The sequence below is a fragment of the Microchirus variegatus genome (assembly GCF_963457635.1).
Source record: "Microchirus variegatus genome assembly, chromosome: 14".
NCBI classification, from domain to species: domain Eukaryota; kingdom Metazoa; phylum Chordata; class Actinopteri; order Pleuronectiformes; family Soleidae; genus Microchirus; species Microchirus variegatus.
Window position 1 is genome coordinate 24876247 of NC_139815.1, and position 25043 is coordinate 24901289.

Below are 25043 nucleotides of genomic sequence, written 5' to 3' on the forward strand. Positions count from 1 at the left end.
GTTGGTTGGTTAGTTTTCATTGTGTAGTCTTTTAGTCTTGTACCGACTACGGTTGAAAGAGACCTCACAGACTGAATCTAGAGACTGAACCTCAAACGGTGTCGCTCTGTTGATTTATCTTTAATGCCACACACTTTGCATTCCAGTTTTAACAAGTAATTATCTGACTGAAACGCTGAAGAACGACTTAAAAGCGTACAGCGCCGCTGCAGCTCGTGGGACTGAGTTCAAGGCACGGAGAATCAAATACTAAGCCAAATATCTCACTCCATACACTGGTCAACGTTTACAGAGAAGCACAGGAAACAAGTAAGCAGTAATGACAATATAGAGAAGGAAATGACACTACTATGTCAAATCAAACAGAATTACTGATTCATGGAAGGACTCTAAGTTTTAATTCACCGAATCACGGTTTACAGGTTGAAAGTTGTCGTTGTTAGGACGAGGTCACGGTGACGCTGGTGTTTCCTGGATCTCTGGACGTCGTACAAACAATCTGTGAAGCACTAACTGCAACGTGAATGTCCTAACTTTTTGGTAACAACAGAAACGAGTGAAACAAAGCAGTCCAGTCGTTTATTTTATTTAAAGCTACAGAGACTTTGTTATTACAGATATGACATGACATCTTTTTTTTGCAGCTAGAAATTCAATTTTGATTTAGTTTTCACCGTTTCCAGTGACTACCAGACGAAATGTGGTTTTACCACTGCTTTATTCTTACACCTCTGTGAATTTTGTGAATTTGTTTTATGTTTTTTTATTAATTAAATAAATAATACAAATCTGAAGGTATTCTGTATCCAGTATTTTTGTTGATTTAAGCTGAACAGCTTTACTAGTCTGCTCCTCTACAGTGTGAGCTTCCCCTTCAGCACAGTGACCGCTTGTCCGACGATGTTGATTCTTCCGTCGTCTCTTACTTCCAGTTCCAGGTCCCCGCCGCGACTCGAGCACTGGTGAGCTGCAAAAAAAAAAACCGATTCATATATTAATTGGCTTACTTATACATTTCACACAGGACAGGGTTCTTTAGCATACACAATCGATATGAAACTATACACAATACAATATAAAATGAAGTCATCCACATCTACAGGCAGATCCAGGCCAAAGGCATAAGCGAACTGAGCCGCTGCTTAGGGCCCCGTGACCACTAGAGGGCCCCCAAGAGCAATTAACTAAAAAAAAAGTTTGGATCGCTGTAATTTATTTAGAATTTTTACCAAAGCTTTTTCACAGTTTTTACATAGTTGTCAGATGTGATTATTTAACTTTATATTTTATTTATAAACCATTTTTATTACCTTGTTCTGGGTGCCTCTGTTGATTTACATTATTATTTTAATTTGTTTATTTTATTTAATGCTGTTTTTTACATATAAAAGTCAAAATATTTGTATCACAGGAGTGTATTTTGAATCCCCCCCCAATGATTGTCCACATTTTTAGATTTTCAGACGTTAATATCTTAATATTTTATTTATAAACCGTTTGGTTTTATGTATTGATTCTATTTGTTGCCAGTAGGGGGAGTTGCAGATGTTTCCAAATACTAATTGAAAGATGTTTCTGTAAGTTTGCAAAACTGGCGTCTGCTTCCATGCAACAAAAAGTTCTCACATTTAGTTTTACAAGTGTATTCATATTCGTGACAGAGTAGAATAAGTAGAATAGCTTTAGTACAGTAGGTGTGTGAATGATTAATAATCTTTATTATTGGCAGTAACAGAGGGCCCCAAAATCTAATTTTGGGGCTTAGGGCCCCATGGAGGCTTGGGCCGGCCCTGGGCAGATGTTTCTCCCTCCAACACTTTGCAACTAAACAGATTTAGTTTCCTACAGGAAAGTCATTTGGTCAAACTTTATTTATAAAGCAATTTTCAAACGCAGTCTGAGAAGCTTTATAGATGACGGAAAATAAATAAAAATAATGCATCATTCGAAACAATTAAAAAGACCATTAGATGTTACGATGAGAAGAGCTATGAAGAAGTGAAAGACTTAATTGTAAAAGTGCAATGAAGTCGAATGCAACAATCAACAATATAGTAATAAAACAAAAGTAAGAGTTCAATAAGTTATATAAAGATTGAAAACAAATGTGCATTAAAAACATAATTTATTTAACAGTGCTAAACAGATAGGTTTTTAAAGTGTCTGCCCAATAATTAGATGCTATATAATGTCTATAAAAGTTAATTACCCAGCATTTTCTTCTTTCCCAGTTCCTTGGACCAGTAGCTACCCAGGACTGTGTGAGCAGAACCTGTAAGAACAGTGAGCAGATGTGAGCAAAATTTTTATTATTATTATTATTATTTTTTTTAATACATTTGAATCATGTTCATCATTGTTTTTGGACCTGCCAAAGAATTGAAAGTGTATGGAATTTCTCCCTCATCTGACATAGAGGTGTAGTTTGCAGATGAAGTGCTTGACTCACCTGTGACTGGATCCTCTGGGATACCGACCCACGGAGCAAAGTATCTGGAGTAGAAGTCGTATCCAGGCAGGCAGTCTGGAGAACCTGTAAGTGGATGTCCATTAAAAGTGCATCTAAACCACTTTTATTCAAGTGACAGTCGCTGGATGCTTGTATCGAGTCATGTTATCCGATGATCCAGGTGCAAACCTTCACAGTTTAGTATAAAACAGTGAAATTATACGCTACCGTTCAAAAGTTTGTGGTCACCGATCTTTTTTTTTTTTTGTATACCATTAAAAGTCACATTTATTAATCAAAAGAGTTGCAAAATGAATAGGAAATATAGTCAATTAGAAATTAGAATTAGAAATAATGATTTTTATTCCAAATACTAATGTTGCCCTTTCGTCAAAGAACCAGATAAACTGTTTTCAGCTGTGCTAACATCATTGCACAAGGGTTTTCAAGGGTTTTATAATCATCCACTAGTCTTCTAACACGATTAGCAAACACAATGTACCATTAGAACACTAGAAATGGGCCTCTATACACCTATGTACATATTCCATTAAAAACCGTTTGCAACTAGAATAGTCGTTTACCACATTAACAATGTATAGAGTGTATTTATGATTCAGTTAACGCATATTTACGTCATCTATCATTCTGTTAGTAGTAGAGCTGTAATTCTGACCTTTAATGGTGACGATCACTCCTCGGACTCGTCCACTCTTCTCACTGCGCTCCAGAACGGCAGCATCCACTTTCAGGCATGTGAGCACTGACCTGGTGACGACACACGGTGCAGCATTTTAGTTTCCATTGAGAGGGAAAGTGTGTGTGTGTGTGTGTGTGTGTGTGTGTCCTTGTACTTGTGGCATACTGAGGACCAGTGAGGGTTTTTAACCAACAAAGTGAGGGCATTTTTACGGAGTGAGGACATTTTGGCCGGTCCTCACTTTGTTTTCATTGAAATCACTTCCTTAGGTTGCTATAACATGCTATACTCAATTTGTCAAAAAAGAAAATACATTTACGACTTTTTCTCAAATTTTGGACCAAATTTTTTCCAAAAAGTTTTTCACATTTTTTTTTCCAAAAAGTTTTTCACATTTTTTTTTCCAAAAAGTTTTTCACATTTTTTTTTCAAAAAAGTTTTTCACATTTTTTTTTCAAAAAAGTTTTTCACATTTTTTTTTCAAAAAAGTTTTTCACATTTTTTTTTCAAAAAAGTTTTTCACATTTTTTTTTTAAAAAAGTTTTTCACATTTTTTTTTCAAAAAAGTTTTTCACATTTTTTTTTCAAAAAGTTTTTCACATTTTTTTTTCAATACTTTTTTTTTCAAAAAAGATTTAAAAAAAAAAAATCACATTTTTTTTCAAATTTTTTGTTTCAATTTTTTGGGGGGATGACTGTATAGTATGATGTTTTTGTCAAATTTTGGACAAAAAATTTTGGGTCAAATTTTGGACAAAAAATTTGCTAACATGCTATACTCAATTTATCAAAAAAATGTTTTTATTTTGGATGACAGTTTAGTATGACTTTTTTGTCCAATTTTGGACCAACATTTTTTTTTCAAAGGTTTTTTTAATTTTTTTTTTTTAATTTTTGGATGACAGTATAGTATGACAGTTTTTCAAATTTTGGACCAAAAGATTTGGGTCAAAATTGTTTTTCAAATTTTGGACGACATAATGCATTATTATTACTATATAGTATATTATGACGTTGGGTTAGGGTTAGGGGTTTGGACCAAAAAAACCATTTATGGTACTGCAACCAGTAGTTCTTTGTCATTCATGAAGTAGATATTTGTAATTGTGTTGATTTATAAAGTGGAAATGCTGGTCCTCACTTTGTCAGCAACCCAGTCCTCAGTATGCAGCAAGTACAAGAATGTGTGTGTGTGTGTGTGTGTGTGTGTGTGTGTGTGTGTGTGTGTGTGTGTGTGTGTGTGTGTGTGTGTGTGTGTGTGTGTGTGTGTGTCAGTCAAACCCTTCGCAGCTGTCATCTAGTCGAATCATCAGTTTCTTGGTCTTGGTGTTTAGACAAACATCCTGGACAGGGTTGTTTCCAACTACTGCCTGTATATCACGCACACAAACACAGAGACCAGAGACAATGAGATTTGAAACAGTGGAATGTTAATGCACTGGTTTGAAAACAAACAACAAAGCAAGAAGGCCTGCAGAGTTAGTGTTGGAAAACATTCACTCACAAGCAGAGGAGGAGCCTGTAAGATTCTTCTTACTGACCTTGATTATTTCGCTGAACTCATTTGGATCCTGTGGGGGAAAAGTTATTACTATTAGATATTTTATTTTGCTTCAGATTTGGGAAATGTTTCACTGTTAAACAAGTAAAGAATTTAAAAACCTAATAAATTAATCAATATTATATCTATAACATGACATGAGACATCGTCATATCATGATAAGGTATCTGTGATGACTCATCATATTTAGTATATTGAATTAAATTGTGAAACACACAAAATATTATATATATTAGTAAAAAAAAATACATCAAATCGACAAAATTATGTTTAAAAAGACATTTTAACAAGATGTCTTTCATTTTCAGTCTAATTGTTTGTGTTGTAGCAGATTAACAACATTAAAGGCCAAAGAAATAAACATTATCTGATCACGTAATATAGATCTATATAGTAATATAGATAAACACTAGTCCTTTTATTTTAGAGTGTATTCACTGTGTGTTGTCACTCTCATTTGAGAAGCACAATATTTTTGATGAGCCCAGAGAAACAATCTGTGTACAGCCTAAAAAATACCTAGATATTATTATGTGCCACAGATACAGCCTTGGTCAATTGCTGTGGGAATAATACACAACTCCTTATATGGAAATCCTGTGTGTGTATGTGTTTATAGTAAAAAATATATATTTTTTTTTCATCTTCTTACGTGTTTTATATCGCATTTTTAGTAGTATAAAGTAGTAATAATTGTGCAGAAGTCACAAAATAAACAATTTTTCTTTTGTGTTTATATAGTTAATATAGATTAACAGTATAGTATATAGTATAGATAGTATATCGCGATTTAAAGATTTTTTGTCCAATGTTTCCCAGAGATAATGGGTTCACAAAAAGCTTTTTTTTTTTTTTTTTAAATATCGACACTGAATTACATTACTTTACACCTCTGACACAAAAACACATCTTGAGACAAACTGTGATTGTTTATTTCAGATTGTTTATATCGCCATTGACCTTCGACACATTGATCTTATTCTAGTCTGGACGTGTGTGTTGATCTAAATAAACACACTGTACCTGCTTTATGGGAGGGTTGAGAGGAAAGTCCATGACGTAGCTGTCGCCCCGCTGCGACACAGCCAGGTCTCCACCCTTGGTCTCAAACACCACGACAGGATTCTCATTCTCTACACATTGTCACATATTAGTCAGTTAGTGCATTAGGCATTTGGTTAGAACGGTTACCGTGTATAATTATTATGTTATATCATATTGCATTGCGTAAAAGGTTTCGGAGAATCGTCCTTTACGTGCGTCAGAACTTTCCAGCTCAACATTTGTGATCCTGGTAAAAAAGTGAGTGTCCTCACTATGACTGCTGTGCAAACCTGTGTGTGTAAATGTGTGTTTGTGTGTGTTTGCTGTGTGTCTTACTCATATGCTGGAACAGCACAGCTGCAGAGGCCAGAGTAGCGTGACCACAGAGATTCACTTCAGTGGTTGGCGAAAACCATCGGAGGTGGAACCTCGATCCTGTCGTCACATCACATTTTCCAGGTGAGCGATTTATCACAAACGGCGCCTTCGACATTCCACAAAAGTGATTAAATGTCCATCGTTTCACACGTGAAACACGTGCATGTGTCACAATTGCTCTGTGCAGTTGGTAACTGCTGCAACCAAAACTTTTTTATTGCAAACACACCAGCGCGGTATTGTAGTTGCTAATCCATACGTACAAGTGTCCAGTTACTTTAAATCACACTGCTGAGCACAGACGTGTGTTTTATACGCACACCCAAAAACACAACAGTGGCTAAACTGCACAGAGCCTTTAAAGGTCACATAGAGTGGTCCTGTTGCACATATATGTTAGTTATGGAGGTCTACTTACATATATTATAACTTGTTTTTATGGTCAAAAACCTCCTAGTTGCTGTTAACGAGCCGATAGAAATCCTCTTTTCTGACAGTGTTTTTCTGCTGCGAGATTTCAGAGTGATCTTTCACCCCCAGAAGACAGAGTCTTGTGATTGGCCAGTACTATCCAGCACATCCGTTCTCAGAAGCGCAGCGCCCCCCTCTGGAACGGTGGATGCACTGCTCCTCATTATCAAAACATTGTTTTAACAGTGTTTAAAAATAGCTTCTTCACGACTCCCCGCCGCAGTCCCTTTATGACTTTAAACCGGAGTCAGACCCAGAGTCAGAAGACACTGTTGCTCGTGAAACACCTCCACAACGGACGTTCTTCTTCTGCGGTTCAATGTACGTAACCGGATGTGCCCGGACTAGTGCCCGGAGGAGGACGATCGGTTGTTCAGGAGAACCGCTGCTTACGTAACTATTACGGGATTTTCAGTGATCTCGTTGAGCCCCGAGATTACAATAAAACACAACGTTCTCAGCAGTGGCTGAACTGTTTGTTTCGAACCGTCAGGCTTCATAAACAAGGTAATGACGCAGATACACACCAAAAAAACAGCGATAATAGGAACTTCCGGTCTAGTTCCGCTTTAAATTGTGCCCTTTAATCTCTCAGTATATGTTTAACCATGTCTCACCTTTGATATCTATAACCACCACAATCATTGACATGCCTTTGTTAATCAGACCCACACCAGGGTTGCTGAGGGTCAAACTGTGCTGTATTAAGGCCACATTATACTTCTCCGACTGCGTATGCGTTATCCGTCTGCGTCACCACGGAGACGCCCCGAGCATTTATACTTCTGCGTCGTGGTGACGGACACTCGCTGCAATTTCCCGCCCGATCAGTAGGGGTCGCTGCGCAAGGTTGTTCTGCTTCAGGCTACAGTGAGCAATGGCGTCCGAGAAAGAAAGAGAGCGAAAGACTGTTGTTGTTGAAACAGTGGCCGTTTCTCACTTTTCTGTGTGACGGAACGCAGTTTTAAGATAATTTGAGGCGAGAAATTGGCCATTTAGGGTCTAAACATGTGCTGTGTGTGTATAGATATGACGTATTTATAGTTCGGCAGCGGCGTTATCGGCGGGGATCAGCTCCGCCTCTGTCAGGACGCCCGGAGCGCACTAAGAGCCGGCACAGAGCAGCTTAGCTCAGCCTGTCCTGAGGACCAATCGCAGCTCTTGCCGTCTCCGTAGTCCCTTGACGGAGTGACGGACACTTAAAAAATATTTCGTGCACCCGGAGACGACGCAGAGGCTCTTCGACAGGTTCTGCGTCGACGCAGAGGACTCTGCGTCGCTACGCAGAGTACTTTACGCAGGAGTATAAATTGGGCTTTATTATTTACACTGACTCACAGCATCACAGTATGTAACTGTGGATCCCTTTAGCATGTATCCATATTCACTAGATAATATTATAAAACCATTTACCTCTGCTGCTTCTCCATTTATCCATTTATAAGCACACATTATCTTTATTTAAGCATGTTATTTTGTGCATGTTTATCTTAACTGTTTTAAACACCTTTTTAAGCCTTCGCTTATTATGTGAAATACACATAAATTGCACCGTCTGGATGACACACTTTAATTTCGTTGTACTATGAGCAATGACAATAAAGGGTTCCTGATGCTGATTCGGATTATTTTAAAAATACACTCACCCTAACACGGCGTCTGGATTGACAAATATAAATTGGATTTCCCCATTCATTGAAGAACTTTGTACTGCAAACGGAATCGTTTCTCTCCTGCAGCATATTATCGGAAGACGAAGAAGCTCTACTTATTTACATAGTATGACCAATATTTATACAAGCACTTTCAATAAACAAAACCGGAACTTCAACTCCCTCTTAAACAGCCTTAGGGTGAAGGGATGCATTATATAATATTTGAAGTATACTTTTGTATGCTTATAGCATAACCAAATAGCCTCAGTAACAAACTGACAAACAGAGCAACATTTTTGTAATAATAATTATATTTATCAAGATTAAATTTGACATTTAATTATAATCTTGCCTTGTGTTTTAACTACAATTGTCACTTACAGATCAATTTTACTTTGAAATGGTGAGCAATATCATGCTAAGTATGTTTAATTGCAACATCGTGATGGATTATCAGGATATTATTTTAAACTTTTAAACTCCCACTTGACCAGCCCCCCAACCCCCTCCTGAACAAGTTCACTGGCCCCCAGGTCATTTTGAGTTTGAGGCCTCTGATAATTTGGTTTATTTGATTATAGTGTAAGTTAAAACTATAATCTGACCTGCGGTGAAACTGTCAGAGGGTTTGATCCTGGTGATGAATGCAGTAACAGTTACCCTCTGACCTGTGGCGAAAGTGTCGAAGGTGTCGATCGCGGTGATGAAAGCCGTCTCCGACAGACCCATCTCTGCTGCTATCTTCTGATACAAGTGATCCGTCAGCTCCTGTTACAGTACACACACACACACACACACACACAGTTTGTTAAGCCATTTAATTGTGTTTTCTTGAAAACACGAGCAACAGGATATTTGTGCCAAATACCAAAACACACAATAAAATTAAAAATGGGGCATGTTGGAGTGTCCCAGTATATTTGTCACTTTGGAAGAGACCATATGGTTTTGTTGTGACATTGCAGTATAATATAGAAAACGTCATAACTGATTCAGAACTGTACTGAATGTCTTTTAATTTATTTTATTCTGACTTTTTTTTCCACAGAATTCCTACTTTCTGACTTAAATCTCAGAATTCTGACTTTAATCTCGTTATTCTGACTTAAAAAAAAAAAAAAATCAGAATTCCGACTTTCTGAGTTTAATCTCGTAAGTCTGACTTTTTTATATCAGAATTCTGATGTTCTGACTTTAAACGACTTCCCTCAGAATTCTGACTTTAACCTTGTAAATCTGACCTTTTTTAATCAGAATTCTGACTTAATTACTTTTTTTTCTCAGAATTCTGACTTCAATCTTGTAATTCTGACTATTTAAATCAGAATTCTGACTTTCTGACGTTAATATCGTAATTCTTACTTTTTTTTAAAATCAGAATTCTGACTTAATTACTTTATTTCCCTCAGAATTCTGACTTTTCTTCCTCAGAAGTCTGACTTTAATCTTGTAATTCTGACCTTTTTTAATCAGAATTCTGACTTAATTACTTTTTTTTCCTCAGAATTCTGACTTCAATCTTGTAATTCTGACTATTTTAAATCAGAATTCTGACTTTCTGACGTTAATATCGTAATTCTTACTTTTTTTAAAATCAGAATTCTGACTTAATTACTTTTTTCCCTCAGAATTCTGACTTTAATCTTGTAATTCTGACCTTTTTAATCAGAATTCTGACTTAATTACTTTTTTTTCTCAGAATTCTGACTTCAATCTTGTAATTCTGATAATTCAAAACAGAATTCTGACTTTCTGACGTTAATATCGTAATTCTTACTTTTTTTAAAATCAGAATTCTGACTTAATTACTTTATTTCCCTCAGAATTCTGACTTTTCTTCCTCAGAAGTCTGACTTTAATCTTGTAATTCTGACCTTTTTTAATCAGAATTCTGACTTAATTACTTTTTTTCTCAGAATTCTGACTTCAATCTTGTAATTCTGACTATTTTAAATCAGAATTCTGACTTTCTGACGTTAATATCGTAATTCTTACTTTTTTTAAAAAAATCAGAATTCTGACTTAATTACTTTATTTCCCTCAGAATTCTGACTTTTCTTCCTCAGAAGTCTGACTTTAATCTTGTAATTCTGACCTTTTTTAATCAGAATTCTGACTTAATTACTTTTTTTTCTCAGAATTCTGACTTCAATCTTGTAATTCTGACTATTTCAAATCAGAATTCTGACTTTCTGACGTTAATATCGTAATTCTTACTTTTTTTTAAAATCAGAATTCTGACTTAATGACTTTTTTTCTCAGAATTCTGACTTCAATCTTGTAATTCTGACTATTTCAAATCAGAATTCTGACTTTCTGACGTTAATATCGTAATTCTTACTTTTCTTTTAAATCAGAATTCTGACTTAATGACTTTTTTCTCAGAATTCTGACTTCAATCTTGTAATTCTGACTATTTTAAATCAGAATTCTGACTTTCTGACGTTAATATCGTAATTCTTACTTTTTTTAAAATCAGAATTCTGACTTAATTACTTTTTTTCCCTCAGAATTCTGACTTTAATCTTGTAATTCTGACTATTTCAAATCAGAATTCTCACTTAATTACCTTTTTATTCCCCTCAGAATTCAGATTTAATTACTTTAATCTCAGAATCACATCCGTCTGCCTATTAATTTATCTCAATTATTATATAACTACATATAATATTAGTTTCACTTCTCGTCTCAAGAGGCCTCTCCAGTCCAGATCAGTTCCCCAAAACTTGCACACCCAGTACATGTTTGTTAACCTCAGCAGTTACGAGAGTACTTTCCCTTGTGTGCATGGATCCACACGTTCTTACTCACATGAACGAGTGGACATACAGCTGCAGGATTCCCTCTGAAAGGTAAATTAGTGAAAGCATCCACTGTGAATATCGGAATCTCCATTGCGCCTTTTCACCCAATGCACAGTGCGCAGTTGCAGCACGGCTCGACTCCGGACAGTCCAGGTCGTTTTACAATACTTATCCTAAAGGACCTCCTCGGCGAAGGCGGGTCGTCAGGGCCGTGACGTCGATTTATACGCGACACAAACGGGTGACGGGGAAAAAACAGTTGTATTCAGTTGTGATGAATTGTTAGAATCACTCAAAAAGAAAGAGGAGTTCTCTACTTCCTGTCGTGGCCGGAGCAGGAAAAAGCGAAATAGAAGGACGACGCTGAAGTTAGCCTCCGTTTCGTCACTTAAGGGGAAATAAAACTTGATGCGCAGTGAGACTGTTTACACACTGGTTGTCTGTTTTTTGTGACACTTCTTGATGTGAAAACATTTTAAGACATGTTAGGTAAGACATTAACTTGCATGACATCCACTGTTGTATTTGTGAAGCTTTTATTTCATTTATGGAAATTCTAAAGGGGAGATTTAACCGTTTTTGGTTTATACTCAGACCTCATTAGAACAGGTCCTGATCCAAAACCACTGCACCTAGACTTCTCAAATCTGGACTAGATTAATCTACAGACCCTGAAGATTCATAAAAACACACTCTCTGATTTACGAAACCTTTATTCTATTTGTGAAAATGCAATAAAGGCTAATTTCAACGTTTTTTCAGCATATAGACCACTTTGGACCAGGTCCTGATCCAAAACCACTGTACCTAGACTTCTGAAATCTGGACTAGATTAATCTACAGACCCTGGAGATTCATAAAAACACACTCACTGTGTATATATATACAGTGTGTGTGTGTGTGTGTGTGCGCGCGCATATATATGTTTATATTGTTGATCAATTCTGTTTGCTTGCATATTAAAGGCGCAAATTAACTTTTATATATATATATATATATATATATATATATATATATATATATATATATATATATATATATATATATCCTATCAAAGGCTACAATAGGGCTTTGATGACTTTTAAAAAGACGATGACTTACAAATCGAATGCACCATGTTCTATATGTAAGAATGTGAGCGACAGAAACATTGAGAAGAAGCGATTTGATCTGTATCGAACCTGACTATTTAATTATTTATTAGTTGTAAGAAGAAGAGCTGTGACAAGTAAGAACTTAAGATTAAACCTCACATTACAAACACATTACACCCTTACATCAGTGTACACTAGCCTGGGAAGAAGAAGAAGAACGGCAGCTTGCATCTGTGCTGCACCACTGCCATCTTCTGGATTTAGAAAACTCCTACATGACCCACTCTGTAAAGGCAGGTTTGTAAAAAATGTGTTTTAAGGAGTGTGTGTTGCTGACTTATATTATTTAAGCCATGTTTACAAAACATCTCAGTACACAACCCACATTGCTGTTAATACTACTGGTAGGGTTAGTAATACAATTATAGATCACTCTGAAAGATTATCATAGATGCTTTACCTTTAAGATCAAATAGTGAATGTATTACTATGTGATCTTAAAGGTAGAGCTGCAATGATTATTAATCGTCAACTATTAAATCAGTTAGTTTAATAAACTAAAACTAAATTAAAACAAGCATTCTGGTGTTTGCTTCTGAACTGTGAATATTTTCTGGTTCCATTGCTTCGTTTGGTTTGTGGACCAAACAAAAATAAATTCAATAGTTTTACTACAGACGAGAGCCTTAAACGCACTACTAGTAAGGCTAGTTGTGTCAATGTAAATCAAATTTCAGTATTTTCAAATTTGATTATTTAGTTTTATTATAAACACAATGTAAAGCCAAGTCACATAGAGTTCACAAAACTTCTTCTCAAGTCAGGAAAGCAAATGAATACAAATCACTATCACGTCACATTTATAAATACAATACAATACAGTTATTGTTATTATTTGGTCGCTCATACGTCAAAGTCTCGCGATAGCTTACCTGAGATTGTCTCCTCGGCCGGCGTTGTCACCTGAGGCTCGGGGGGCTGGAGCAGCAGGAGACCGGGGACGAGAGTAGACGGTGAGAGACTTTTTTTTTTTTTTTTTGTACAATTTCTTGACATTTTGTCAGTGACACCTGACACGTCTCTGTGTGCGGATATGTGTCCACACACAGTGACGTCGCACGAGTTTTTGAACGAACGGGTTTGTCTCGTTTCCGTGTTTTGACCGCTGTCTGTGTCCTCCCGAACCGATAGCCTTAGCTGCTAGCTGCTAACTGCTAACTCCTACAAGCTAACATAAGCCCATCAGACTGACGGTACAGGAGGGAGAGACGTTAGCATGAGCAGCTAACGCTTCACCCAGGCTGATAAATATAGAATAGAATAGAATAGAATGCCTTTATTGTCATTATACAAGTTGTACAACGAGATTTACTTGACTTCACCTTGAAAGTGCATACAGCTAAAAACAAGGAACAATAACAACAACAACAACAACAACCAGAGTATGGGTCAAAAAGGACATACAAAAAAGTGACCCTAGTTAACGTGAGGTGGGTTTTCAGTTGCAGCGTACAACATTAAAAGGATAAACAGCCATCAAATTCTTATTGCACAGTATGAAATAGCAGGTATATAGCAGGGTTTAAATATAAAAAGTGCATTTCTATGAGACGTGACCCATAGCAGGGTATAAAAAAATAATAAATAAGACTATTTCCACAGTATGAAATGTATTTTTTTTTTTTACAGTATATGAAATATAGAAATATAAATATCACAGTGTGAGATGTGATTTTAGCAGCATATAGAATATAAATATCACAGAATGAAATGTAATTTTGCAGTATATAAAAATAGAAATATAAATATTTACACGGTATGAGAGTGATTTTAGCAGGGTACCAGTAAAAATATAGATATTGTACAGTTTGGAATGTCATTTAAGCAGGATAAAAATCTGTATATACAATATAAGTATTGCACAGTATATAGTATTGCATAGTGTGGGGTATTTATTAAATAAATAAGCATTTCAGCATGCCAGAATGTGTGAGAGTATGTGGTAGAGGTAGGATTGTCAGTGCATGTCCAGGTTCAGTGTGGTTATGGCTCTGGGGAAGAAGCTGTCCTTCAGTCTGTTTGTCCGAGCTCGGACACACCTGTAGCGTCTGCCAGAGGGCAGCATGTCGAACAGATGAAAGCCGGGGGGTGGGAACTGTCCTTAACTATGTTCCTCGCTCTGTTCAGGCAGCGAGAGTGGTAAATATTATCCTATGGTGAACTTTAAATGAGTAAATGTACTGAATGTTCGAGAGGTTTTTGATGACTTTGTCGAATACACTCTCATAGACTCGAGGAAGTAACACACGTTATTTGTTGAGCTACATGAAACTGGCGTTATAATATTAATAGACTTTATTTGTATAACACTGTTCTTTATGACGAATCGCCGCCTTGTCATTAAGTCAGTTTTGCCATGTCTTCATGTAACTCTATATGTATGCAAGGACCTTGATCTGCAAATGAGGGTATTTCACTTTTATTTATTTATTTATTCATTGTAAGAATGAAGACAATTAAAATTAAAAACGCATCTTAAGAACGTTGAACCGTGGAGGGCATTTCACCAATCAGACAGACTGTACCTGTCCAATTATTCTCGTGACAAGCTCTAAACTATTCACCAAACACAAAAATCAGTAAATATTTAATTTCATGTTCCGTGCTGTGTATATAATTCTAAGCAGTGTCCTCAGCTGTCACAAATGTGATTATAATAGTACAATACAAGCTACTTCTTGCTCAACCTATGTGCATGTCATCTGTAAAATCAGTTTATAGTTATGACTGTTAAGTTGTAAGTAGAACAGTTAATATAATATATAATTGATCGTAATTGCACACATCTGTCAAGTGGACTGGAAACACCACATTGTTTGGTGATGGTGTATATTAACATACCTCAGATACAGTAGTGTAACATGTCGCTGCCGTGTTGTGCTCTGTTGCAGTGAGGATGTCTTTGAATGACGAGGGTTACGTGGTTCGAATCCGAGGACTACCCTGGTCCTGCACACAGGAGGAGGTGGCCAGTTTCTTTTCTGGTGAGAGCACTCGTTCACATAGCTATTCTTCATAGAACACTGTGAGGTAACACATAAGTATTCATACATGGACTCACATTTTGAAAAGGGTACCATCATGTCACAAAGTTCAAAATAACAAATGAGTGTATTCTTTAACAGAGCTGTCCCCGACACTGGTTACAGCGTGAGGAACGAAAGGCTATTGATAAGCATAAAACTGAAACAAATTCTAAAAATGATGCTTCACTCTGTGTTGAAATTGTTGTGTTATTGTTTTTTGTCCTTTTCAATGATGTTGACATTGACACTCGATGCAATGCTCCGTTTAAGTATTAACATCAGATCTCATGTGGATAGCACGAAGTAGGACTGTTCACACTTGGCATTAAACCTGCGTCATGATGAATGGGTCTCCCGTGACAACATATGGTCGATGTTGTCACGTATTTTTTCCCCCCTCAGTCTATGATACTGCTTGTATAAAAGACATTGTAGAGCTATAAACGTGAGATTCAGAACTAGCCAAGCGATTAAAGGCCCTCAAGATCTGAAGAAATCAGTTGATAGTGTATTTTTTTTTCTTCATGAGCATCCTGTTAAGCAAGTTTTAATGAGTATTCCTTGTTGACAGATTGTGACATCATTGGTAAAGTAGACGGAGTGTGTTTCACCTACTCTAAAGAAGGCCGTCCCAGTGGAGAGGCATTTATTGAGCTGAAAACAGCAGAGGACTTTAAGAATGCTCTTGTCAAGGATCGTAAATACATGGGACATCGATACATAGAGGGTAAGCAGCAATTCAAACAGCTTCATGATTTCATCATTCATTTTTCCTGTTTTATTGAGTTTGTCTTTAAATATTTACTGCACGCTGTAATGCAAATGACACAGTAACTCACACTTTGCCTCTCTCTTTTCCAATGTAAAAGTAAAGGTCTGTGTCATAGCTTTCTTGTACAGATAACTTTCTCATTGTGTGTGACAATTGTTGAATGGTCTCCTTATAAACATGTTTTTATTCAGTTGTCCTTTTAGATGACGTATAGTACAACATGTTTACTATTCTAAGTCTGTCCGTCTCGTCTTTGATTCAGTTTTCAAGTCAAACCGTAGTGAAATGGAGTGGGTGCTGAAACGAAGTGGTCCTGCTGACTATGACGGCTGCAGTGGTTGCATGCTGAGACTTCGAGGCCTGCCCTTTGGCTGCAGCAAGGAGGAGATTGTTCAGTTTTTCTCAGGTACATGAACACTTCTAATTATGTACTGACAGTGTGGATTAATCCAATGTTTAGGTTTTGCAGACTCACAATTAACCAGTTTTTTTTTCGTTTTTTTTTTACTGTCAACACAGTGCAAGGTGTGCACAAAGCTACGGCTAGTAAACGTGCAAAAGAACATGCAGTGCAGGGATAACTACTTAATACTTAATGCATTACTCCTTACCACATGAATCACAGATATTCAGGCTAACAACTAATCAAGTGTAATTAACAATGCAATGACATTATTATCAATTGTTACATGAACAGTTTTTTTAATAATGCAGCTGGAGTGCTCTCCACATAGTGGATCGGCCTCAAAAGCACACAATCTTCTCACAGTATTTTTTTTCTCTCATTTTAAAAATTGGTATTTACTTGCATACACCTGACCCTTAAGTTGGTAGGACATCATATCTGAATATATGTGTCATGGTCCAAATGTCTAATGTATGTTTGTTCTTTTAGTACAAGTGTAGTCGTAATGCATTAACTAAGGCTACATCCATGCGACTACACTTTAATTTTAAAACTAACTTAAGTTGAAGTCATTCAGGTTCTCTGGGCATGTGATCACTAGTCTTAACAGGATGATAATTCTCTGCAGTAGTCGGTTTCAGAAAGAGCAACAAAACCACAATGGTGAAAACGGCACACGGATTTCTGTTATCAGGCCAAAAATGAGCTGGAACTGAATGTGAAAGTCAGTGTAAGCTCAGCAGATGTGAGGAATATCTAGAGCAAAATATATGCATTTTGAAAAATGGAATAATGTGGATGTAGCCAAAATTTTCTCTGTAATGAACTTTTCTATCACCATTAATTGCATTTCCTGGCTCCTAAGGAGTGTGTTTTAAAGGACAGGCTGGGCTGGGCTGGTTTGGCTAAGGGAGACTGTTCTGTGACACTGATCTGGGGTCAGTACTGTGATTCTGCTTACTGGCAGCCTCTTTCTTTCAACACAAACAAATAATTATATGTAAAATCTCTGCATCCATCGCTTAGAGCCGTGTTCTGTGTTTCACATGTGCATTGCTCATTGAATTTAAACACCAGCATTGGTTTCCATGGTTGCGTCTTCTTTTTCGTCTCTTTTGAGCAAAACGAGAGCCACCAACTGACCTTGAAATATGTTGTGCTTCACGGAATTGAAATGATGAAATTTATGTCTCCCTAACCTTAGTGGACTTCTGTGCAAATGCAATAAGTATAACTCAGACTTATACTGACTCCAGGCCAGTGTTTGTTCTCTTCCCTTGCTGAACAATGTACATTTATATTGTCTGAATGCAGTCTCACGACACGGTACAGCTGTTTTAAATAGCTGTTATGACGTATATCCTGAATCCTCACATGCTCCAGTGACGCAGTGGGTGTTGTTCTATCTATCCTATATCAGTTTACCTTACCGACCTATGTATTGAACTCCAGCAAGTCCCAGTCCAGCAAGTTGGCCTACAGCTTGCTACTGAAGATGTCTATGACCTGGATGACTGAGAACCTTCACAGACATGACCTATGTATTTGTGTGCTTGGGTTGAAGGGTTGAGAATCGTGCCAAATGGGATTACTCTGCCAGTGGACTACCAGGGGAGGAGCACAGGGGAGGCCTTCGTGCAGTTTGCCTCAAAGGAGATAGCAGAAAAGGCTCTGGGGAAACACAAGGAAAGAATAGGGCACAGGTGGGACAGATGGGAAAGGGATGGGCTGGACTGGGTTGGGCTTCTGTTGTAGTACTTAATGGGTGATCATTATTAGACTAAGTGTGGTATTAATGAGAGGGGTTGAATGATTAAAAGAAAAGGGTTGGTGTGCTTAAATAATTAAGATAAAGTGGTAAATTAATTTTTATGGGGCATGTAATATCAATTGAAATGCTAATGGGCTGGGTTTAATGGGTTTATGTCTGTATGTGTAATTATGGTGACATGTTGCAAACTGGAATGAGAGGTTTATCTAATCCATGAATTAAAGGTGGTGACAATTTTAAGATTTAATTTAATTTAATTTAATTTAATTTAATGCCACTTTAAGAAAGGATTGGGATATAAATTTAATTGTGCTGAAACATTTAGGCCTATTCATTAGTTCTGTTGTATTTCATACATGTATCGTCATAGATTATTTGCATTAAATGACAAAAAAAGGGAAATAAGCAAAAAAATCTAGCAGAGAACAGTCAAGGCAGCCTTCACCATTGAAGCATCAGACTTATTTTCTGCTGTGTAAAATCTCTGCAACAGTCAGTACAGCAGCTTAAATGCCCATATGGTTTTCCTCAACTACAAGTAAGAAGACTACATTGGTGTAGTAATCAAGTTCAGCCCTAAGCCCAGCTAATGGTTAGTTTTGTTGAGGTGGTTCAGTCATTCAAACTAATTAAGCCACTCCTCAGAATTATTGGTGTACGTTTGCCTTCACTGTTCATCATATCTTTATCCACTGCTACTCCTTAACCCAAACCTCTGCCCCCCCCCTCCCCCATACGTCCAATGGGCCTGCTATATTTCAGGTACATAGAGATTTTTAAAAGCAGTCGCAACGAGATCAAAGCATACTACGAGCTGCCTCGACGAGGGATGGGAGGCCAGAGACCAGGGCCGTACGACAGACCCATGATGACGACGGGACCCAGAGGGGGGTTTTTTGCACCTGGGATGGGCCGTGGTGGGACTGTGATGAACACCACGAGGAGCGGAGGTGGTTACGGAGGAGGTACGCGTATGGAAGTGTAATTGATGAGAAGTTACATGTGATGCTGCACTTTCATTAATTTTGGTAGATACTGAAAAAAAAAATCGTGTTACTGAATAAGTAGATTGCACATAGCTGCAGCAATTCAATAAATGAGAGTCAAATAATTGTTGTTAGTTCTTCTAAGAATCTATATATCTTGTCATAGAAAAGAAAGTATACAATTCATCAAATCAGTCAATCAATACATTATAAAGCCACTTAATACGTAACGGTAATGGACTATCATCTCAATTAATAGAATCTATGTGTATTATTGTTTTATTTTGCCGTCAATTCACCCGAGCTCCACTTGTTATGTTTTCCATGTGTGTTAATTAACGCGTCTCCCTCTGTTGCTCTGTGTTTGACTCTGTGTCCAGGTTACAGTGGCTTTGACAACTACAATGGTTTCAGCAACTATTGTTTTGGAAACGGCATGTTTGACGAACGAGTGAGAGGAGAGAGGGGAGGAAGAGGTAAAAAACCCAATCACACCTCGAGCCCGAGTTAGTTATTGTTGGTTGTAGTTCAAATCCTTCCTGTCCGAGTAGCTGTAGTAATGAATAAACTCATAAATTATAAACTCCAGGCTAGGAAGTGTCTGGAAAAGGTCGCAGTTGCAGGCACAGATGCCTGTTGTAAACTTGTTATGATTCATATTTGGCAGCAATGGCTCGTAACACATTTTCCTGTGGGTCGAAAAGTCAGATGAGATGTTTTTAATCACCTTATTGAACTTAAACATTTGTAAAGCAGTTGATTTTGATGCTGGGCTTATGATTCTAACCATTAAAACCAGACCAAAGCTATGACTATTTTATCTTTAATAAAAAATAAAACTGTTTATAACACTCAAATAATAATAATAGCATGTTTTAATTAATATCCACTTTTGTTTAATTTCATGATTTAACGCAGTGTATGTATTGTGTCAGATGCACTAGTAACGGTTTGTTTTGCCTCAGGAATGGGAGGCCACACGTACAGCAGTCAAGTTGATAGCGGCTCAGGCTTTCACAGTGGCCATTTTGTTCACATGAGGGGTCTGCCTTTCCGTGCCACCGAGGGAGACATCGCTAAGGTAAGAACGCACACAAAGCAGCTACTTTTATCATTTCTCTTCCCTGTAGCAGCTTACCGGGCTGTTGGCTCTAACTTTTTTGTAAACAATGACACATGAACTAAAATAGGGTCACAGCAGTAGACGAAAGTCACTACTTGAGAGCTGTTGTACCGTATTTTCCGCACTATAAGGCGCACCTTAAATGAATGTCCTATTTTAGAACTGTTTTCATATACAGGGCGCACCGGATTATAAGGCGCATAGAATAGAAGATATTGCAGTCAAACGTTTGACTGGGGTTGCGTTATGCATCCACTAGATGGAGCTGTGCTAAAGGGAATGTCAACAAAACAGATAAAGTCAAACTTTACCAATTGATACATATATAAGGCGCTCCGGATTATAAGGCGCACTGTCGTTTTTTGAGAAAATGAAAGGAAAATACGGTACTTCACTATAGAAAGTGTAGTTTAGGTTCGTTCGGTGTAAACCGTACATTACAGATACAGAGAACTGGTATTAAGTTTCATTCCACGTCTTAAAAAGTCAATCATTTAACTTTGTGAACCCTCTGTGTTTCTGTTTCTGTGTTTTCCTGTTTCTGTTGTTTTCTGGCTGTTTAATGTTGGGAAAGGAAGGCCATTAAAATGGGCGGCTGCCTTTTGAATAAACATTGACTGTTGGAATTCACGAAGAGAAGAAAAAAAAAAGTGACCAGATGGACATGTTTGTGTGCGTCTGCTTGTTGATGTGCATATATCTGTGTGTACATGTCTGTTTGTTTGTTTGTTTTTCTCCATGTAGTTCTTCTCTCCTTTGAATCCACTGAGGGTTCACATCGACGTGGCTCCTAATGGCAAGTCGACCGGAGAGGCAGACGTGGAGTTTCGCTCCCATGAAGACGCTGTGGCGGCCATGTCCAAAGACAAGAATCACATGCGTATGTTGTTGTGTTATTTTTTTCCTTCTTCAGCTCGTCTATTTGCACTTTTATGCAACGTGGCTCCTTTATTTATCTCCTGAAGAAGACCCAAATGAATGTTTAGAAATGTTTATAAACGATAGGATACTCATGATGACCACTTACCAAAGGCTCAGCTAATAACAAACGCTTGTGAAAGTGTTTGCCACTGTGTATCGCCCTTGAACAACCGTCCCTCTGCTGGAAATCTCATCCTACCAATGTCCAATGAGAAAATCGTCAATTTTACCTGATGGCAGACGGGAGTTGTCGATCCCCTGCTACTCCTATCATTCAGTTCAAATATGACTTTATGTGAGCTTGCAGAACCTGCAGCTCCAGAGTCCCTGTCAGCTAAAAACACACGTTTTCTCTGTGGGCTTTGGTGCAGGAGAGTAACCAGTTTACAAACCTCTCATAAGTGTGAGCGAGTAACGAGCTCCATAGTGGATCTACAGAAATGACCGTGGGATGTTGATAATGCGTCAACTAGGGCTGCAACAACCACTCGGTCACTAAGTTAATTGTCTCTTATTTTCACATTCAATCGTTTTATTATGGGGTTTTTTTTCACAGATCTTTCAACTTCTAAAATGTGATTATTTTCATATATAGAAACACAGGTTAATAAATAAATAAATAAATAAAAGGTGATATTTTCTCCACAGAGCATCGCTACATTGAGCTGTTCCTCAACTCAACATCAAATGGAGCTTCAGAAATGAGTGAGTTTTTATTTGAGCAGTTTTAACAACTATTGATAAACTGCAAGCGAGAGAGTGGGACTACAAGTTTTATCTGCTAATTGACCTTCTTCTTCTTATTATTATTATTATTATTATGACATTGTTATGTTTTTTGCTTAATGGACATCTCATTTCAAACCTATTTCAGGTCGTGGCAGTGGTGGCAGTTACTACAGTAACTCAGGAGGCGGTGGAAGTTCGCGGAGCAGTGGGCTGCGAAGTGGATACTGATGATGTCATCTCGCTCCTGTCCGTCCGACCACCCTGGTGTTTGTCTCATTTCTCTTTAGACCACATTTACTCGGGTTATGTTTCCAAGCAGGAAAGCTGATGCAAAGTCACTCATTTGTTATGTCGGATCCGTTGTCGTAACCATGGACGTCACAGTGTATCGTCACCTTCACGACTGACGAACCGAAAAATTACCTTAACGGGCTTTTCTCGCACCATTCCTTAAAGCAAATGAAGAACAAAACAGGGTTGTTAAAATGTTGGAGCCGTTTGTCTGTGCTGAACATCGTCAGAGAGTTGTTTTATATGTTTTTAGCTGGGATATTATAATGGTTTAAAAAAACAAACAAAAAAAACACTTGTTTTATGTTTCTCGAGTTTCGGGATTGAAGGGATTGATATCAGAGTTTGCAGTGATTTAATTTGGCTTCACCATTAATTCATGTTATTTAACGTCTGGCCTGTTGGCAGAGCAGGTTGTGAGTTTTTAATCCAGCCAGTTCATCATAACACAGCTTTGACTTGAATGAAGCATCCGGGTGCTTATTCTTAGGAGACCCGGCAGCGAGAGGCAAGCTCAAAAACTAGCAAGCAAGCATCGGTTCTTGGGGTTTGGTTTTCACCAAACATTAAACCCTCACCATCACGAGTCTAAACCTGATATCTGAATCAGCTTTCCTGCTTTGAAGGTTTTTGATAAATGTGAGCTGTTGTTTTTTTTTAATGAATGTTTTCACAGTTAATTATAGAGTTTAAAACTAAACTGCATATTATATTCCACTCATTGAGAGTGGAAGTGGAAATAAAGTCTATATTTGAGCTGTAATATAGCTTATGCAGCTGTTGTACATTTTGCCTAATAAATTTTATATTTAATTATCCTCTGTCTCCTCAAGTAAATGATTAGTAAATGAATTGCCAATCAGCTAATTCTGGTTTCTTTGCTCCATATGACAATTAAATGGCTTGAATTTGTGGACAAAACGAGACATTTGAGAATGTCATCAACTAATAACAGAACTGAAAGGTTAACTATGAGAATAATTGTAAATTGCAGCCCTGCTATATTTCAAATATATACATTGTCTGCGCATGAAGGGAATAAGGGAATAAAATGTTTTCTTCTACTTTTAGTTTAACAAAGAAAGAGAATTTGCATACAGTGAAATGACGGCACAAACGCCAACTGTTTTGTCAATAACTTGATTTAATTCCCAAAAAGATTTTTTTTTAGTATGTCGTCCAAATTTTGACAAAAAGTCATAGGTTAGCATGTCGTCCAAAATTTTAAAAAAAAGTCATACTTTAGTATGTCATCCAAAATTTGACAAAAAGTCATAGTATAGTATGTCATGCAAAATTTAACAAAAAGTCATAGTATAGTATGTCTTCCAAAATTTGACAAAAAGTCATACTTAAGTATGTCGTCCAAAATTTGACAAAAAAGTCATACTTTAGTATGTCGTCCAAAATTTGACAAAAAAGTCATACTTTGGTATGTCGTCCAAAATTTGACAAAAAAGTCATACTTTAGTATGTCGTCCAAAATTTAACAAAAAGTCATAGTATAGTATGTCATCCAAAATTTGACAAAAAGTCTTAGTATAGAATGTCTTCCAAAATTTGACAAAAAGTCATACTTTAGTATGTCGTCCAAAATTTGACAAAAAGTCATAGGTTAGTATTTCGTCCATAATTTGACAAAAAAGTCATACTTTAGTATGTCGTCCAAAATTTGACAAAAAAGTCATACTTTAGTATGTCGTCCAAAATTTGACAAAAAAGTCATACTTTAGTATGTCGTCCAAAATTTGACAAAAAAGTCATACTTTAGTATGTCGTCCAAAATTTGACAAAAAGTCATAGGTTAGTATTTCGTCCATAATTTGACAAAAAAGTCATACTTTAGTATGTCGTCCAAAATTTGACAAAAAAGTCATACTTTAGTATGTCGTCCAAAATTTGACAAAAAAGTCATACTTTAGTATGTCGTCCAAAATTTGACAAAAAGTCATAGGTTAGTATTTCGTCCATAATTTGACAAAAAAGTCATACTTTAGTATGTCGTCCAAAATTTGACAAAAAGTCATACTTTAGTATGTCGTCCAAAATTTGACAAAAAAGTCATACTTTAGTATGTCGTCCAAAATTTGACAAAAAAGTCATACTTTAGTATGTCGTCCAAAATTTGACAAAAAGTCATAGGTTAGTATTTCGTCCATAATTTGACAAAAAAGTCATACTTTAGTATGTCGTCCAAAATTTGACAAAAAGTCATACTTTAGTATGTCGTCCAAAATTTGACAAAAAAGTCATACTTTAGTATGTCGTCCAAAATTTGACAAAAAAGTCATACTTTAGTATGTCGTCCAAAATTTGACAAAAAAGTCATACTTTGGTATGTCGTCCAAAATTTAACAAAAAGTCATAGTATAGTATGTCGTCCAAAATTTGACAAAAAGTCTTAGTATAGAATGTCTTCCAAAATTTGACAAAAAGTCATACTTTAGTATGTCGTCCAAAATTTGACAAAAAGTCATAGGTTAGTATTTCATCCATAATTTGACAAAAAAGTCATACTTTAGTATGTCGTCCAAAATTTGACAAAAAGTCATACTTTAGTATGTCGTCCAAAATTTGACAAAAAAGTCATACTTTAGTATGTCGTCCAAAATTTGACAAAAAAGTCATACTTTGGTATGTCGTCCAAAATTTGACAAAAAAGTCATACTTTAGTATGTCGTCCAAAATTTAACAAAAAGTCATAGTATAGTATGTCATCCAAAATTTGACAAAAAGTCTTAGTATAGAATGTCTTCCAAAATTTGACAAAAAGTCATACTTTAGTATGTCGTCCAAAATTTG

The 25043-nt window shown here is 36.8% G+C and overlaps 2 protein-coding genes across 3 annotated transcripts; one reads left to right on the plus strand and one right to left on the minus strand.

The window, feature by feature from the left end:
- Positions 1-65: 65 nt before the first annotated feature.
- Positions 66-11389, minus strand: LOC310936675 (phenazine biosynthesis-like domain-containing protein 1). 2 transcript variants are annotated; one of them, XM_083900784.1, is made up of 10 exons: positions 11070-11389; positions 8927-9026; positions 6091-6189; positions 5734-5843; positions 4691-4720; positions 4431-4519; positions 3126-3217; positions 2450-2533; positions 2210-2272; positions 66-967 (listed from the first exon to the last, which is right to left on the minus strand). In XM_083900784.1, the coding sequence occupies exons 1-10, from the start codon at positions 11151-11153 to the stop codon at positions 855-857; spliced, it is 864 nt and encodes a 287-aa protein (XP_083756910.1). In that variant the 5' UTR covers positions 11154-11389; the 3' UTR covers positions 66-854. The 2 variants fall into 2 exon arrangements, with proteins under 2 accessions (XP_083756910.1, XP_083756909.1); XM_083900783.1 differs by having other exon boundaries at positions 8864-9026.
- A 1719-nt stretch (positions 11390-13108) lies between these two features.
- On the plus strand, positions 13109-22971 carry hnrnph3 (heterogeneous nuclear ribonucleoprotein H3 (2H9)). The gene is made up of 11 exons (XM_083900525.1): positions 13109-13169; positions 15108-15200; positions 15814-15969; positions 16277-16420; positions 17985-18123; positions 18954-19156; positions 19558-19653; positions 20143-20258; positions 21045-21180; positions 21870-21926; positions 22096-22971. Exons 2-11 carry the CDS (start codon positions 15113-15115, stop codon positions 22176-22178), a joined length of 1218 nt encoding a protein of 405 aa, XP_083756651.1. The 5' UTR covers positions 13109-13169; positions 15108-15112; the 3' UTR covers positions 22179-22971.
- The last annotated feature ends 2072 nt before the right edge of the window (positions 22972-25043 follow it).